The 16,209-nt window shown below is 38.9% G+C and overlaps 1 protein-coding gene across 5 annotated transcripts in view; it reads left to right on the forward strand.

Annotated features, from left to right (window-relative positions):
• Positions 1-7,126, forward strand: part of RFX7 (regulatory factor X7) — a 145,397-nt gene extending 138,271 nt beyond the window's left edge. For all 5 annotated transcript variants that reach the window (XM_042252418.2, XM_042252419.2, XM_042252420.2 and 2 more), the window contains one exon: positions 950-7,126. In XM_042252418.2, the coding sequence (XP_042108352.1) occupies positions 950-4,228 (3,279 nt within the window). In that variant the 3' untranslated portion in view covers positions 4,229-7,126. The remainder of the gene's footprint in view (positions 1-949) is intronic.
• Positions 7,127-16,209: the final 9,083 nt, after the last annotated feature.

The following is a 16,209-nucleotide window of genomic DNA, read 5'->3' on the forward strand; positions in this document are numbered from 1 at the left end:
TAAGTTTGCGTATAACCAGTCAGAGCTTTACATAGGAGATGAGTCATTTTCAGAGTTGTTTCATCTCTGGCTCAGCAAAGATGACACAAAGGCAGGCTTTTTTTGTTTTGTTTTGTTTAATTTTTTTTTGTTTTTATCATTCAAATGGAACAAAATTATAATGTGTATCGGTAAATAGTCCCATCTCTGGCTTGCTGAACACAGGACCTCAGGCAAGTCTCTTAGTTACTCTGAGTCTCTCTCCTTATCAACAAATTGAGGTCTGGGTATACTCCTTGCCTGTCCCACACTACTGAGGTTATGACGAACAGGCTTTCAATATGAGAGTGTATCGTACTAAAGCAAGATAGTATTTTAGGTTGTTATTTGTGATACTATTAGAAAGATATTGTATCTTATTTTTTTCTTGTTTTTATCATTATCATCGTCATCATCCTGTCATTAAAGCATGGAGTACCTGGGAACCATTCTCTTGCACTGATCATTATACAGCGAACTGGGGAAGGCGGTAGTTTTATCTGAGACCTTATCTACAGTGGTTTGTTAGTAATGTCCAAGGTCAGTCCACGTATAAGACAGTCTCCCCTGTGAGTGAGTCATCTTGGCACAAATTCCAGTTAGTAAATAGTTGTGATAGTTCTTCAGATTTTATCTCTGCTCTCTATAACCTCCTTAAAAAAATCATTGTTTTAGCAATGTGAAATTTTTTACTGACATCTTAATATTCTTCTTACATATCATTGTATTTGGTAACTGTATTACACTGTGTTGCATGTATTATAGTGTTTATTTATCTGGTCTAAAAGAATTCTTGTCTAACATAGGAACTGTTTTTTTCTTTTTTTAGCATTACATGTATAAAATGCCTCAATACTAATGAATTATATGAATTGCTGTTTATACTCTGGACTTGATAAATCTGGTATTTTTGTTTTCTACCTTTTAACAGGTCCAACGAACCAGGCAATTGGTAACTTCACCAAGTCCAATGAGTTCTTCTGATGGCAAAGTTCTTCCCCTCAATGTACAGGTGGTCACTCAGCACATGCAGTCTGTGAAACAGACACCAAAGACTCCTCAGAACGTCCCAGCCAGTCCCGGCGGGGATCGTTCTGCCCGGCACCGCTACCCCCAGATCTTACCCAAGCCAGCCAGCACCAGTGCACTCACCATCCGCTCTCCGACTACTGTCCTCTTCACTAGTAGTCCCATCAAAACCGCCGTTGTGCCCACCTCACACATGAGTTCTCTAAATGTGGTGAAAATGACAGCGATATCCCTCACACCCAGCAGCAGCAGTACCCCTCTGAAACATTCTGCCTCAGCAAACAGTGCTACAGGAACAACAGAAGAAGCGCGGACCATCCCACAGATCAAGAATGGTTCTGTTGTTTCACTTCAGTCTCCCGGATCCAAGACCAGCAGCACCGGGGGACCCTCTGCCGTGGAAGTCAAAATGGAGCCTGAGACATCATCGGATGAGCCTCCGATACAGTGCCAAGAGAACTCTGACGGGACCGACATGCCCAAAACAACACCTGGTGCCCTCTCGGGACAGAAGAGTAATATAGATGCAGTAGTACAGAAACCTTCCAATGACGGTGTCGTTGAAATAAAAGCAACTAAGGTCTGTGACCAGAGGACCAAATGTAAAAATCGCTGTAATGAAATTCTGCCGGGCACTTCAACAGGCAATAATCAGAGCACTGTCACTCTCTCAGTTGCCACTCAGAACTTCACTTTCACCAGCACCAGCTCACCATCTAATGGTGACTCAATAAATAAAGACCCTAAATTGTGCACTAAAAGTCCAAGAAAGCGGCTCTCTTCTGCACTGCAAGAGTCCCAGGTGCCTCCTATAAAGAAACCAATTGTGGAACAGCTGTCTGCAGTTATCCCAGAAGGTCAGAAACCAGGCAGTGTTAAGAAGGACCCAAAGGTTCCACATTCAGGGAAAACAGAGAGCTCGGCAGCAGGTGCTCAGATTTCCAGCAAGGTCTCAACACATGTCAACTCACACATAGTGGCAAGTCAGCCCTTGGATTCCTCTGCTCTTGTTACCAGCGATTCAGCTTTAGAACAGCAAACCACACCATCATCATCTCCAGATATCAAAGTAAAGCTGGAAGGCAGTGTCTTTCTCTTGGACAATGATTCAAAATCAGATGGCAGCTTTAATCCAAATGAGTGGCAACAGGTCACTAAGGATTCTGAGTTTATATCTGCTGGCTGTGAACAACAGCAAGATATCAGTGTTATGACAATTCCCGAGCACTCAGATATCAATGACTTAGAGAAGTCTGTTTGGGAATTAGAAGGAATGCCACAGGACACATATTCCCAGCAGCTGCATGGCCAGATCCAGGAATCTTCTTTGAATCAAATACAAGCACAGTCTTCAGATCAGTTACCTCTACAGTCCGAACTGAAGGAATTTGAGCCTTCTGTTTCTCAAACAAATGAAAGCTACTTTCCTTTTGACGATGAGCTTACACAGGATAGTATTGTAGAAGAGCTGGTGCTCATGGAGCAGCAGATGTCAATGAACAACTCTCATTCTTATGGTAACTGTTTGGGAATGACCCTGCAGAGTCAATCTGTGACTCCAGGAGCTCCAATGTCATCTCACACCTCCAGCACCCACTTCTATCACCCAATTCATAGCAATGGCACTCCAATCCACACCCCCACACCCACACCCACGCCCACTCCCACCCCCACCCCCACCCCGACCCCCACATCTGAAATGATTGCTGGGTCGCAGAGTCTGTCACGGGAGAGCCCTTGCTCCAGGCTGGCCCAGACAACACCTGTGGATAGTGCTTTGGGAAGTAGCCGACATACACCCATCGGTACGCCACACTCTAACTGCAGCAGTAGTGTCCCTCCCAGCCCCGTGGAATGCAGGAATCCTTTTGCATTTACCCCAATAAGCTCCAGTATGGCATATCATGATGCCAGCATTGTCTCAAGTAGTCCTGTGAAACCAATGCAAAGACCCATGGCCACACACCCTGACAAAACCAAGCTTGAATGGATGAATAATGGGTATAGTGGGGTTGGTAATTCATCTGTTTCTGGCCATGGCATTCTCCCAAGCTATCAGGAACTAGTGGAAGACCGTTTCAGGAAACCTCACGCTTTCGCTGTGCCTGGGCAGTCTTATCAGTCTCAATCCAGACATCATGACAGTCATTTTGGTCGTTTAACTCCTGTCTCTCCTGTGCAGCATCAAGGTGCCACTGTAAATAACACCAATAAACAGGAGGGTTTTGCAGTCCCTGCGCCTCTTGATAATAAAGGAACTAATTCATCTGCCAGCAGCAACTTCAGGTGCCGGAGTGTGAGCCCTGCTGTTCATCGCCAGCGTAATCTTAGTGGAAGCACCCTCTACCCAGTATCTAATATCCCCCGATCCAATGTGACCCCCTTTGGAAGTACAGTAACCCCTGAAGTTCATGTTTTCACAAATGTCCACACAGATGCATGTGCCAACAACATAGCTCAAAGAAGTCAATCAGTTCCATTGACAGTCATGATGCAAACAGCCTTCCCAAACGCTCTTCAAAAGCAAACGAACAGTAAGAAAATAACCAATGTTTTGTTGAGTAAACTTGATTCTGACAATGATGATGCTGTGAGAGGTTTGGGCATGAACAATCTGCCCTCCAATTACACCGCCCGGATGAATCTCACTCAGATTTTGGAAACGTCCACTGTCTTTCCGAGTGCCAATCCGCAGAATATGATTGATTCCAGCACTTCTATTTATGAATTCCAAGCACCATCTTACCTCACCAAAAGTAATAGCACCGATCAGATCAGTTTTTCTCCTGGGGATAATCAAGCACAATCAGAAATTGGAGAGCAACAGTTAGATTTCAGCAGCACTGTTAAAGACCTGTTGAGTGGAGACAGCTTGCAGACCAGCCAGCAGCTAGTAGGTCAGGTAGCATCTGACCTCACTAATCCTGCGTCTGACTTCTCTAGCGACATCAGGTTGTCTTCTGAGCTCTCAGGCAGCATCAACGATTTGAACACTCTAGACCCAAATCTACTGTTTGATCCAGGTCGTCAGCAGGGACAAGATGATGAACCTACACTGGAAGAATTAAAGAATGACCCCTTGTTTCAACAAATTTGCAGTGACTCCATGAGCTCTATGACTTCATCAGGTTTTGAATGGATAGAAAGCAAGGACCATCCTACTGTTGAAATGTTGGGTTAAATTGTGTTTTATAATATGTAGCACACTGTAACTAAAGACATATGTATTGTATTTGTCTTAATGGAAGTGCCTCCCGCAGCAGAAACACTTACTATTAATTGTGACATTTTAAAAAGAGTTTGCTGCCGAAGTGGTTTCTTCTTCAGTAGGAAATGGTTAGACTCGCCTCAGTTCTTACCAAGTTTCTGAAAAGAGTAGGCTGTAGAAAAACAAATATTAGGTTTTAAATTTTGTAATGTTCCCCCATTTAATCACATTGTTTGCTAGTAAACAAAAGAATAACCAGCTTTTACAAGAGCAGTCTAGATCTTTATTTTGTATAAGTTCATTTTATTTCGTTGGTTGATCTGCACAGATTTTAGAGGAAACCATTGATTTTAGATATAGGATATTTTGTTGTTGTTGGCATTATCTTTTTAAGTATGAAATCATAGCTAAAGTGAACTGTAGACAAGAAGGTCTTCCTTGAAACAGGGATAATATTCAGGTTATTATAAGTATTTAGGCTTGAAGCATAGAGCTACTGTAGAATGAAAAAATAAAATCTCTGTAGGACTTTCTGGGACTTCAGTACCATTTGCACCTGCAACGAAGGGCTTAAATAGGAGGAAATAATGGAAAATGAAATATTAATATAAGGAAAGCAAAAGCTGCACTAAAATTATTAAAAGGAAAAACTAGTAGCCATTTTTATTTGTGACCTTGCGTTAGTCTTCTTTTAAAATGTTAGTTTTAATATGGAGCTACCACAGAGACATGCACGCATGCAGGCGCATGCACGCACACACGCACACACACACACATATATAAACAAAGCAAGTAAGTAATGCGAAATGTTGTAATTTAATAGAACAAATGCAAGTATGTTAGAAGAATATCTTACGTTTTATTATCTGGTTAGTTGAGATAAGGAAATTTAGAAGGAAACTAAAAAGCATTTTCTTAGTTTCATCACAATATGTCTGTATGCACATATTAAATTCTATTTAAGATTTATTTTGAAGGTTTTTATTTATAGTATTCTTAAGTCCTCAATTTAGCGACTGGCTCCTTCACTCCTCCTGAACATAGAAATGCAGTTTGATCATGGGATCCCTTTAAAACACAAGCAAGCAGGAGAGAGATAACACAAAAAACTGAAAAGACAACATTTCATCACCCGAGGTCCGAAGTCACAAATCTTTATCTCTGATAAAACAAAGGGGATATCTAATAGTACTTGAAGAAGAGGAGCATTTTATAACATGCTTAATTTATTTATTATGATAACCACAATTGCAAAAAGAAGCACTCAGGATTTGTTTTAGAATGTTTCTCTCTTATAGCTCCCAATTTGTTTTGTGAATAATTATTTATGAATTTCATGCTGACACAAGTCTTCTCACTAGTTGACAGCTCCATTTAAGTGATTTTCAAGATTAGTTTCAAATAGACTTAAAAATTTGCCATTAAATTTTTAAAGTTATCCTTAAACCATTGCTCTGCTATCTTGAACCTAACTAAGCTTTCCTTTACCTTAATTAGTAAGCCAATCAGAAGACTACAATCAATGAATATTTAACAAATGTGATGAGTTTATTACAGTTTCATTGTTCAATAAATTTGCAAGATAGGATATTAACATTTTGATAAATAAATGGTGCTAGGGTTGGCTCAGAGGTTTATATATTGATATGTCCTAGTTACTGACATTTGTGTGTTTGCTGTTATCTTGATTTAATGATCTGTTAGATATTTTTTCTTGATGCTAGTTATTTCTTCACTGTACATTGAGACACAGCACTACTGCACACCAAAGTATGCAATACCCAAAGGAAACTGTGTGATTTCTCTTAACAAATGATGGGAGCCTTTCTATATGAGATACTCTGAAAAGGAGATTTTGAGGCCATTCTAATCCCTTGTTTACATTATTAGCTTCCTACTAATATAAAAAATAATGGGAATCTTTTTTGATAAAAATATAAAGACTAGAGGATTTTTAACCCCTGTATAGTATTGCAGCAAACACTTTAAATTTGGTTGAATTCGTCCAGCAAACTTTCTGGGATTCATATATTGCACTAAATTTGTTGAACCTGTGGTAGGCACATCTCTTAGGATAAATGCAACCAATACAGTCCACAGATTAAACTTTTTAAATGTGTTTCATTATGAAAAGACAAAATGTCATCAAAGTGACAGATAAAATTGTCTTATGTAGCAATGTGCATTAATCTCAATGAGATATTTCTATTTCTTATTCTCTTACATGAGAATATTACAGCAGGAAGAATTAAGTTTAGTTTGCTTCACCATGTTAATACATGATCACAAAATGTGCATGAGTGTTATTGACTTATCTTGTACAGTACTAGGTATTCCTGTAACCACTTTTTTTTTCTTGGCTGTATTGAAACTGGTTCAGTGTTAACCAGACAAACATAGTTATTCACAAGTTATTTACTTTTTTATGTTTACTAATTCTGCTTAGTTATTGTTGAATATGTTCTTCTCTCAGATTATTTTCATTGTTTTGATGTTTTAAACATTTTGCATACTGTTTATCATGATAAGACTTCATGAAGTAAATAATTTTGCATATAATTGCAATAAGCACTGACTTTTGAACTGAAAAGAAGGAAAGTGTTTTTTTGTGCAGTGCATCAGAGGTTCATATAAGAGTCTTGTACTATAATGTGCTTTACTACACCATAAATGACAAAAACAAGCCCTGTTTCATGTTTTCATTTAGTGCAAAAAGTCAAGATTTCCCCAGTGTTTTGTTGTCTGTTGTACCTGCTGAAACTACAGTAGTTGAATATTGCAGTAGCATTTCAGTTCTCTTTTTTTATTGAAAGTGCTCAAAAATTGTTTTTTAAATGTTTTCAAAAACAATTAAAAACATTTTATATTAAACCGACTGGATTTTAAAGTGATTTATGGGATGTATTTTATGTAGAGCGCATGTCATTTTGTAAACAGACCTGAAGCACTTCTTCCTTTGATCTCCTGAAAGTTGAGGAAATGGGGGGGGGGGGGAATCAGCATAAGGAGGAGCAGTGCTGCTAATCTGGTCTCTGTCATTAAACCAGAAGGCTATATGGGTCTTATCTTGTTCATCCAAACTCTGCTGTTCACTTATAATTTTTTACTGATGGATGATATATGACAGAGTTTTATGCTGTAACAACAACAAATCTTTCCTTTTGTTCATTGACATAAAATGTTTGCTTTAAATGTTACTCTGTGGTGTACCTAGATATGGGTATTTGGGGATCTTTGAATTGAAAAATAATAGAAAATTGAGAATATTTTAAAGCACATCTATGTCCAAAAGCATGATAGGCATTTTGGTGAACCAGAAATACAAAGTGATAAGTGCACTGAAATTGTAAGCCAGAACTTGAGCTCTAGGTCTGTAAGCAAGAAAGACCACCCAGAAATTTCAAATCTTAAAGAGTAAGAAGCCACAATCTAACTTGAAGGTTCCTCACTTTTGATACTAAGATGCAGCAACAACCAGTGCCTAGGACGGTAATTTATATTGTAGCCAGGTCTTGCCTGAGCCAGAGCCTCCTTCTTTGTGAAACAGATCTGTGTAGGTTTTCAGTAGCCCCGCTCTCACCACAGGACCAGAGCCCTGAGTGTGGACGTGGTAGAAGCAATCATAAAAGGCAAGAAGAGAGTGGAGATTGGGAAGGGAGGAGGAGAAGAGTAGAAAGACTCATAAGAGGAGCCTGCAAACCAAAATTCTAAAGTACTTGAAGAAAATGAAAAATCCTAAGGAAGACAGCAGTCACTCAAGGTAAAATAAAAATAATGTAATCTCTGTATAGTTAAGTATTTAGGATTCTCAGTAATAAAGGGGGGTGGTATAATTTTTGTATGATCAAGAATAGGCAAACAAAACAGGCTATAATAAACCAGTAAGGCATTCTGGAGGGAAAGTGTTGTGCAGTACTTGAGGTGCTTTTGGATACAACTGAGAGAAAACCTAACAGTGGATTAAGCCATAAAGACATTCATCGTTAGCTTAATAAGAATTTTGGTGATAGGAGGTACTGAGGGTTCATCCAGTGACTTATCTTCTGTGTTCCATCAGCTCCAATGTTGCTGTTCTGTGTCTGTTGCCTCATGGTCACAAGACGGCTACCACAGCTCCAAATATTTTACCTTCATGCATCCCAAACAAGGTGATAAGGGCAGCCCTCAGCCTTTTATCAGAAAGAAAAAGAAATGATATTTCCCAGGCTCTCCCATTACTCCTTCCCACTCTATCCCCAACTTAGTCTTATTAGAAAAAACAAGGTCAGAGATCTACCCTAAAACTAACTAGCTAAGATTCTTGATTCATTTTTTATAGCTCTGGGAGGGGGCCCATTTTCAGGAGCATGTGATCATCTACCTGAAATAAGTCCCATAACCTAGAGAAGATACAAAGGACTTAAGATCTAGTGCCCACTCTTGAGAGAAGCTCACAGTCTTGTAAAGAACTAATTGTGTGTTCTTTGTGAAGTGCCAAATAGAAATATATGTGGCATGCTATCTGTAAGGAAAACGGGGAGAATTCACACTCTGAGGATCCAAGAACTGGGCAAAAGAAGGTTCTTCCTGTTAACTAGGGCAAAATGTTAACCTGTGGTTTGCCTTCCCCCTCTAGAGAAAAATCAGGTATTATTGAATATCATAAATGCAAATTGCCTCAGTACCTGCTATTGTCATAGAAGACCAAAATTTTGATTTTTGTTAAGACTGTAGAGATTTATTTTGACAAACATTGCTATAAGTGAATTTTAAACAATTAGAGTTTTACAGATTTTGTGGATGGGATAATTTATCAATAGTATATAATCTGAAATTTTTTAAAAATATGTGTATGAGCATCCCTGGAGCTCTAATCGACACATAAGTTTAGGAAGAGAAAAACAAAAAGACTATGATTTTATAGATTTTATGTCTAAGAAGTACTTGATTTGGGAGAGAAAGGAAAATAATTTTGTAAATGAAATACATTATGATATTATGGTATTACTACCATATTATGATATTATGGTATTACTACCATATATAGAACATTTTCTTGCACTAAACCCTGTGCTAAATACTGCATGTATATTTTGGTTTTCTCACTGTAACAATTCTGAAAGAATATTGTTTTTCAAGTGAGAAAATTTTAGCTCAGAGATCAACTGGTAGGAGTAATAGCTAATAATAGGAAAAGCTGTAATTAACTTGGTTCCAAAGCCTAGTTCTTTACTATGACACTGTATCTAAAGATACTTCTTCAAATTACCTGCTATAGTAGTTTGATTTGCTGGCTTCTTTGAAATGTTCTTTCTGGCTTAAAATTAAGGTTGATTTTTGTGGGAATTTTCTTTCTATGTAACTTATCCTTATATTTCTTATACTTCTTTGCATTTTTGTTTTGGGATTTTGCTGTGTTTTGTGACTTTCCCCTAAATGAGTTCCCTTCCCTTCTCTCTATCCTTGGAAATATATGCCCTCATGTATTGGAAATCAAGGGGGAAGTAAGATTTAAATAGAAAATTTTATTTTGCACATAGCCTTTCAAGCATGTCTTACCAGGTATACCTAGTCATATCTACTTTAAAATCACTTTTTAAATGTCACCAGGAAATAAAAATTAGACAAAAAATGTTTTGTTGAGCAAGTGATAAATTGCTTGAAATATGTCAGTATCTGTGCCAGGAGTTAGAGAAAATGTCTGCCATTTTGAAATTTTATAGTATGATGAGGGAGAGATGCACAATGAACAGGGTTGCAGGATGCAGTCACTGTAGCAGAGACTGCTATTTGCCACTAGCACATTCTCCTCGCCATGTGCACAAAAGACATTTACCAGCTTCCCTCATAGCTAAGTGGAGCCACTTACCAAGTACTTAGCCAAAAAGATAGCATCAAAAGGTTTGTGTGTTTCTTTGAAGTGTTCCTGCCCTCCTTCCTCTCAGCTGGCTGGAGTGTAGATAGGATGATTCCAGTAGATAGAACTCCAGTCGCTCTGCAATGAAGCCACATGTGGAGGATGATGGAGCAACAGGACAGAAAGAGCCTGAGTCCCTGATGACTCAGGAAGCTGCTCTACTAATCCTGACTGTTGGCTCTGGGTGTGTTTTATGTGAGGGAGAAGTTTCTTTCTGGTTTCAGTCTTTCTGAGTTTTCTGTCACAGTGTAAATGCAAATTCTAACCAACGAAGCCACTAGAGGATTTTAATGAGCAGCAGTGGGGAATGGAGATCACTACACCATCTTGGGTTCCCCTGCAGAATGGGTTCCCCTTGCATCTCCTTTTCACTGGAAATGGTAATTCAGCAGAGACTTAGAATACCCTGGTTTAGCACAGATTTGAATATTGTTTCATAACTGTACAAAAATAAATTAGGTGGATTCAAAGCTGCTTAAACAACTAAAGAAAATTAACGGGTTGAACTGAAAGTCACTATAGCTTTCTAGTTATTAGTGTTAGACCTAGGTTTCAGCTCTGCGAATTATAACCATAACCCTAGCAAGTTATATGAATACTAGTGATGATATCCATCTGGAGAACATTTTCTAGTGGTGTTCCACGTGGTTCTGGCCTGTTTGCTGTTTTTGCCAACATCTTGAATGAAGACAAAAGTTTTACCCTGGCAAATACTGTGGAACAGCTTGCTAAATGTCTGTTCCAACCTCTTCCTCTTATGCAGATCCTAGAAAAGCCCAAAACATTTTCCAGGCTTCCTCACAGCTTGGGTTCTGGATATGAATTACATTCCTTCTGTTAGAGGCAGGCTTGCAAGATTTGGAGGATAAAAATGAAACAGAAGCAATCCTCCTATCCATTTTTGGTGGTTTTCTTGCAAGCAAGCTTGTAGTAACAAAATCTTTTAACAGCAGTGTTCTAGAGTCCTTACTTGAGATTCTTAGATATCTAGAATTTTTAGGTATCATGTTCCAGGGCCAAGTCACAAGTTTTGTGAACATCAAGATGCAGTCACGTGGTGGCAGTGATGGTAACAGTGTCACTATCAGCAACTTCCTGTTCTGGCTTCCTGATCTCCAGTGATTCCAAGTACGAACTTGTTTCCCCAGTGGTCCACTCTACCATGCTGTTCTGAGAGTCATTTCTGGAGACACAATCTAAAGCTTGTTTTTTCATTTACATAAAAGCATCAAATTCCCTGCATTAAATAGTTTTCTGCTTAAAATACCTAGAATAAACATTTCCTACACTTAGCCTTGACTCATACACCTATAGGCTAGAAGTCATGAACACTGAGCTCAAGATCTGGTTCTGTCGTTCTTTCCCCTCTTCGCACTTGATGAAGAATAACGAGCCTCATCCTGGTTACTTCCCAGAATCCTTTGAGAAGTTCAGTGAGATATGATGATGTCTTGTAAACACTAAATATAAGCTATTATGATTGTTATAAATTCCTACATAAAAGAATGGACGTTTACCTAGGAGTGGGCAAAGTTGTCCTTTTTAGCACTAAAATGCTATGTTTTACTTGAGCACACACACATCACATCTGTCAGGAGGTAAAGTAAGAATGTATATCCAGACAAAGGGCTGAACTTTGAATTTGGTTATGTGTTGTAAGAAATAACCATTAATTTAAACCAAGTTATTGTCACTGGAGCATGTTTAATTGATACCTACTTTAAATCACGATACCTTAGATTTCACATTTGAAAAACACAGAGTTTAAATGTCCTACACAAATTCACCCCTAGTCAATATAATCTCTTTACTTAATCTTTCATAATTTTGCATTACCCTCACAACAGTTCTGAAATGGCTGTCTCAAAAATAACTAGTGATTTTATAACTGGTAAATTCGGCAACACTGTTCTTTGGTTTCTATGATTTTAAAATTCTTATTCACTTCCTACCCAGAACCCCCAGCTGCCCATCTCTCTCATGAATCAGCTTCCTCTGCCTATTGGTTAGGAATAGAAATCCTTCCACATTCTATGATTGACTTTTCTTGTCATTTCAAACCTTCCTACAGCTTTTCCAGATAGCTTCCAATTTTAAATTTTCAGATTTGACCTCTCCCTGACTTCCAGTCTTAAAATTCAACTCCCAAAATTGAAATTTGCTCTCTCCCCAACCCTTTCCTCCTAGCATGTAAACAACATTACCATCACTGCAGTCACCCAGTTGAAAGTTCATGTGCCCTTTCAAATTAGTTTCCAAGTTCTATACCTTTGAGGTTCCTATCTCCTTGTTCTTTCCTTTCCCTCCTGATCCTGCCATGGTACATTGGTTCATTTCTCACTTGAAATACTTAATTATCTCTCACTTCTCTAATAATTTCTGTACTGTGTCACCTTTGAAATCCTTAACTAAGCCCTTGGTATTCAGAAATCAATATTCTTCATTTATATAAACAATAACCAACTAGAAGATAAAATGCAAGAGAAAAACTTTTTTATGCTAGCAACATAAAAGGTAAAATATCCAGTCAAGAACCTAATGGGAAACATGCAACATTTATATAGAGAAAATTTTGAAAACACTTTGACTGAAAGACACAAGATAGACTACAGCAAATGAAAAGAGAGAACCATGTTCTTAGATGGAAAAAACATCATGAAGATAATTGATAAACAACATGATCCCAACAAAAGTGTCATCCTCCTTTTTCTAGAGCTAGATACTTTGAATATATACTTAAAATAAGAGTGTAAGTAATTATACCCCCTAAAATCTTTAAAGAAGCAATGTTTAGGGGTTGACCCTACTAGAAATTAAATATAGGGTCACATTCTTGACTGATTGAATATATATATGGGTTTCCCAGCTGGTACAGTGGTAGAGGATTCACCTACCAGTGCAGAAGCCGCAGGAAACAAGAAGATGATCTGGAGGAGGGAATGGTAAACCACTCCAGTATTCTTGCTGGGATAACCCCATGGACAAAGGAGACTGATGGGCTACTGTCCATGGGGTCACAGAGAGTTGGACACACCCACAGGCACATAGGAATTTCCTAAATCCCTGTAAGTAAAGTCAAACAATAAACGACAAAGTAGGAAGAGATATTTATAAGCCATACCACATACAAAGGAGTAATGACCCCAACATGGAAATAACTAAAAATGGAGGAAGAAGGAAAGCCAACAACCACATAGAAAAATGGACACAAGATATGACTAGACAGCTCACAGAAAGAAGAAATGCTCCTTACACTAAAATATATATATATATATATATATATATAAAACTGATTCATACTCTGAGAAATACAAACTAAAACTATGCCAAATTACCCTTTCTATATTTGAGGCCATCCTCTTTCAGAAATATTGTGGGGGCACAGGCATTCGATATTGTTTCCTTGTACTTTTTTGTAAAAAATCTACTAGAGAATGAACTTCGAATGTCAAAGGACTAGAGATGTCAACCTAAGGACTGGTGGTGAGCATTAAATACCTATTTACTTGTAAAAGAGGGTGAAAGAAGAAAGCACATACTATGTACTGCCTATACACTCTGAAAATGTCAATAGAAAATGGAGAGAATGCATATAAACAATTTTTAAGCTGTTACAGTAATACTGGTGGGACTAGAATGGGTGATTTTGCTGAGACTGTTGTGGGTATAATACATAACTGTGAAAACTGTGTGATATTCTGTCATTCTCTGGTCTCTAAGAACTTGAATTCTCAAAAGAAAGGCTATACCATGGTAAGATAGATGTTAACTAGAGACAATGCAGTCCTGACTTTGTGTTGGATATACCCGTGTGAACTCATGGAATATCTAGCCATATGAGAGCAAGGAAATTATCAAATGCTGCTGAGGTCATGTCAAAAGGACACAGAGCCAAATTAAACAAGCTGTCACTGCCAAAGATGGAACAATTTCAGCTCAATAAGGATAGTTCAGTTCAGTCCAGTTCAGTCGCTCAGTCGTGTCCAACTCTTTGCGACCCCATGAATCGCAGCACGCCAGGCCTCCCTGTCCATCACCATCTCCCGGATTTCACTCAGACTCAGGTCCATCGAGTCCGTGATGCCATCCAGCCATCTCATCCTCTGTTGTCCCCTTCTCCTCCTGCCCCCAATCCCTCCCAGCATCAGAGTCTTTGCCAATGAGTCAACTCTTTGCTTGAGGTGGCCAAAGTACTGGAGCTTCAGCTTTAGCATCATTCCTTCCAAAGAAATCCCAGGGCTGACCTCCTTCAGAATGGATTGGTTGGATCTCCTTGCAGTCCAAGGGACTCTCAAGAGTTTTCTCCAACACCACAGTTCAAAAGCATCAATTCTTCAGTGCTCAGCCTTCTTCACAGTCCAACTCTCACATCCATACATGACCACAGGAAAAACCATAGCCTTGACTAGACGGACTTTAGTCGGCAGAGTAATGTCTCTGCTTTTGAATATACTATCTAGGTTGGTCATAACTTTTCTTCCAAGGAGTAAGCGTCTTTTAATTTCATGGCTGCAGTCACCATCTGCAGTGATTTTGGAGCCCCAAGAAATAAAGTCTGACACTGTTTCCACTGTTTCTCCATCTATTTGCCATGAAGTGATGGGACCAGATGCCATGATCTTCGTTTTCTGAATGTTGAGCTTTAAGCCAACTTTTTCAATCTCTTCTTTCGCTTTCATCAAGAGGCTTTTTAGCTCCTCTTTTCTGCCATAAGGGTGGTGTCATCTGCATATCTGAGGTTATTGATATTTCTCCCGGCAATCTTGATTCCAGCTTGTGTTTCTTCCAGTCCACCGTGTCTCATGATGTACTCTGCATAGAAGTTAAATAAGCAGGGTGATAATATACAGCCTTGACGTACTCCTTTTCCTATTTGAAACTAGTCTGTTGTTCAATGTCCACTTCTAACTGTTGCTTCCTGACCTGCATACAGATTTCTCAAGAGGCAGGTTAGGTGGTCTAGTATTCACATCTCTTTCAGAATTTTCCACAAATTATTCTGATCCACACAGTCAAAGGCTTTGGCATAGTCAATAAAGCAGAAATAGATGTTTTTCTGGAACTCTCTTGCTTTTTCCATGATCCAGCAGATGTTGGCAATTTGATCTCTGGTTCCTCTGCCTTTTCTAAAACCAGCTTGAACATCAGGGAGTTCATGGTTCACGTAGTGCTGAAGCCTGGCCTGGAGAATTTTGAGCATTACTTTACTAGTGTGTGAGATGAGTGCAATTGGTGGTAGTTTGAGCATTCTTTGGCATTGCCTTTCTTTGGGATTGGAATGAAAACTGACCTTTTCCAGTCCTGTGGCCACTGCTGAGTTTTCCAAATTTGCTGGCATATTGAGTGCAGCACTTTCACAGCCTCATCTTTCAGGATTTGAAACAGCTCAATTGGAATTCCATCACCTCCACTAGCTTTGTTCATAGTGATGCTTTCTACGGCCCACTTGACTTCACATTCCAGGATGTCTGGCTCTAGATTAGTGATCACATCATCATGATTATCTGGGCCGTGAAGATCTTTTCTGTACAGTTCTTCTGTGTATTCTTGCCACCTCGTCTTAATATCTTCTGCTTCTGTCCTTCATCGAGCCCATCTTTGCATGAAATGTTCTCTTGGTATCTCTAATTTTCTTGAAGAGATCTCTAGTCTTTCCCATTCTGTTGTTTTCCTCTATTTCTTTGCATTGATCGCTGAAGAAGGCTTTCTTATCTCTCCTTGCTATTCTCTGGAACTCTGCATTCAGATGCGTCTATCTTTCCTTTTCTCCTTTGCTTTTCCCTTCTCTTCTTTTCATAGCTATTTGTAAGGCCTCCCCAGACAGCCATTTTGCTTGTTTGCATTTCTTTTCCATGGGGATGGTCTTGATCCCTGTCTCCTGTACTGTGTCACGAACCTCATTCCATAGTTCATCAGGCACTCTATCAGATCTAGGCCCTTAAATCTATTTCTCACTTCCACTGTTTAATCATAAGGGATTTGATTTAGGTCATACCTGAATGGTCTAGCGGTTTCCCTACTTTCTTCAATTTGAGTCTGAATTTGGTAATAAGGAGTT

Source organism: Ovis aries, chromosome 7 (assembly GCF_016772045.2).
Source record: "Ovis aries strain OAR_USU_Benz2616 breed Rambouillet chromosome 7, ARS-UI_Ramb_v3.0, whole genome shotgun sequence".
In the NCBI taxonomy this organism is placed as follows: domain Eukaryota; kingdom Metazoa; phylum Chordata; class Mammalia; order Artiodactyla; family Bovidae; genus Ovis; species Ovis aries.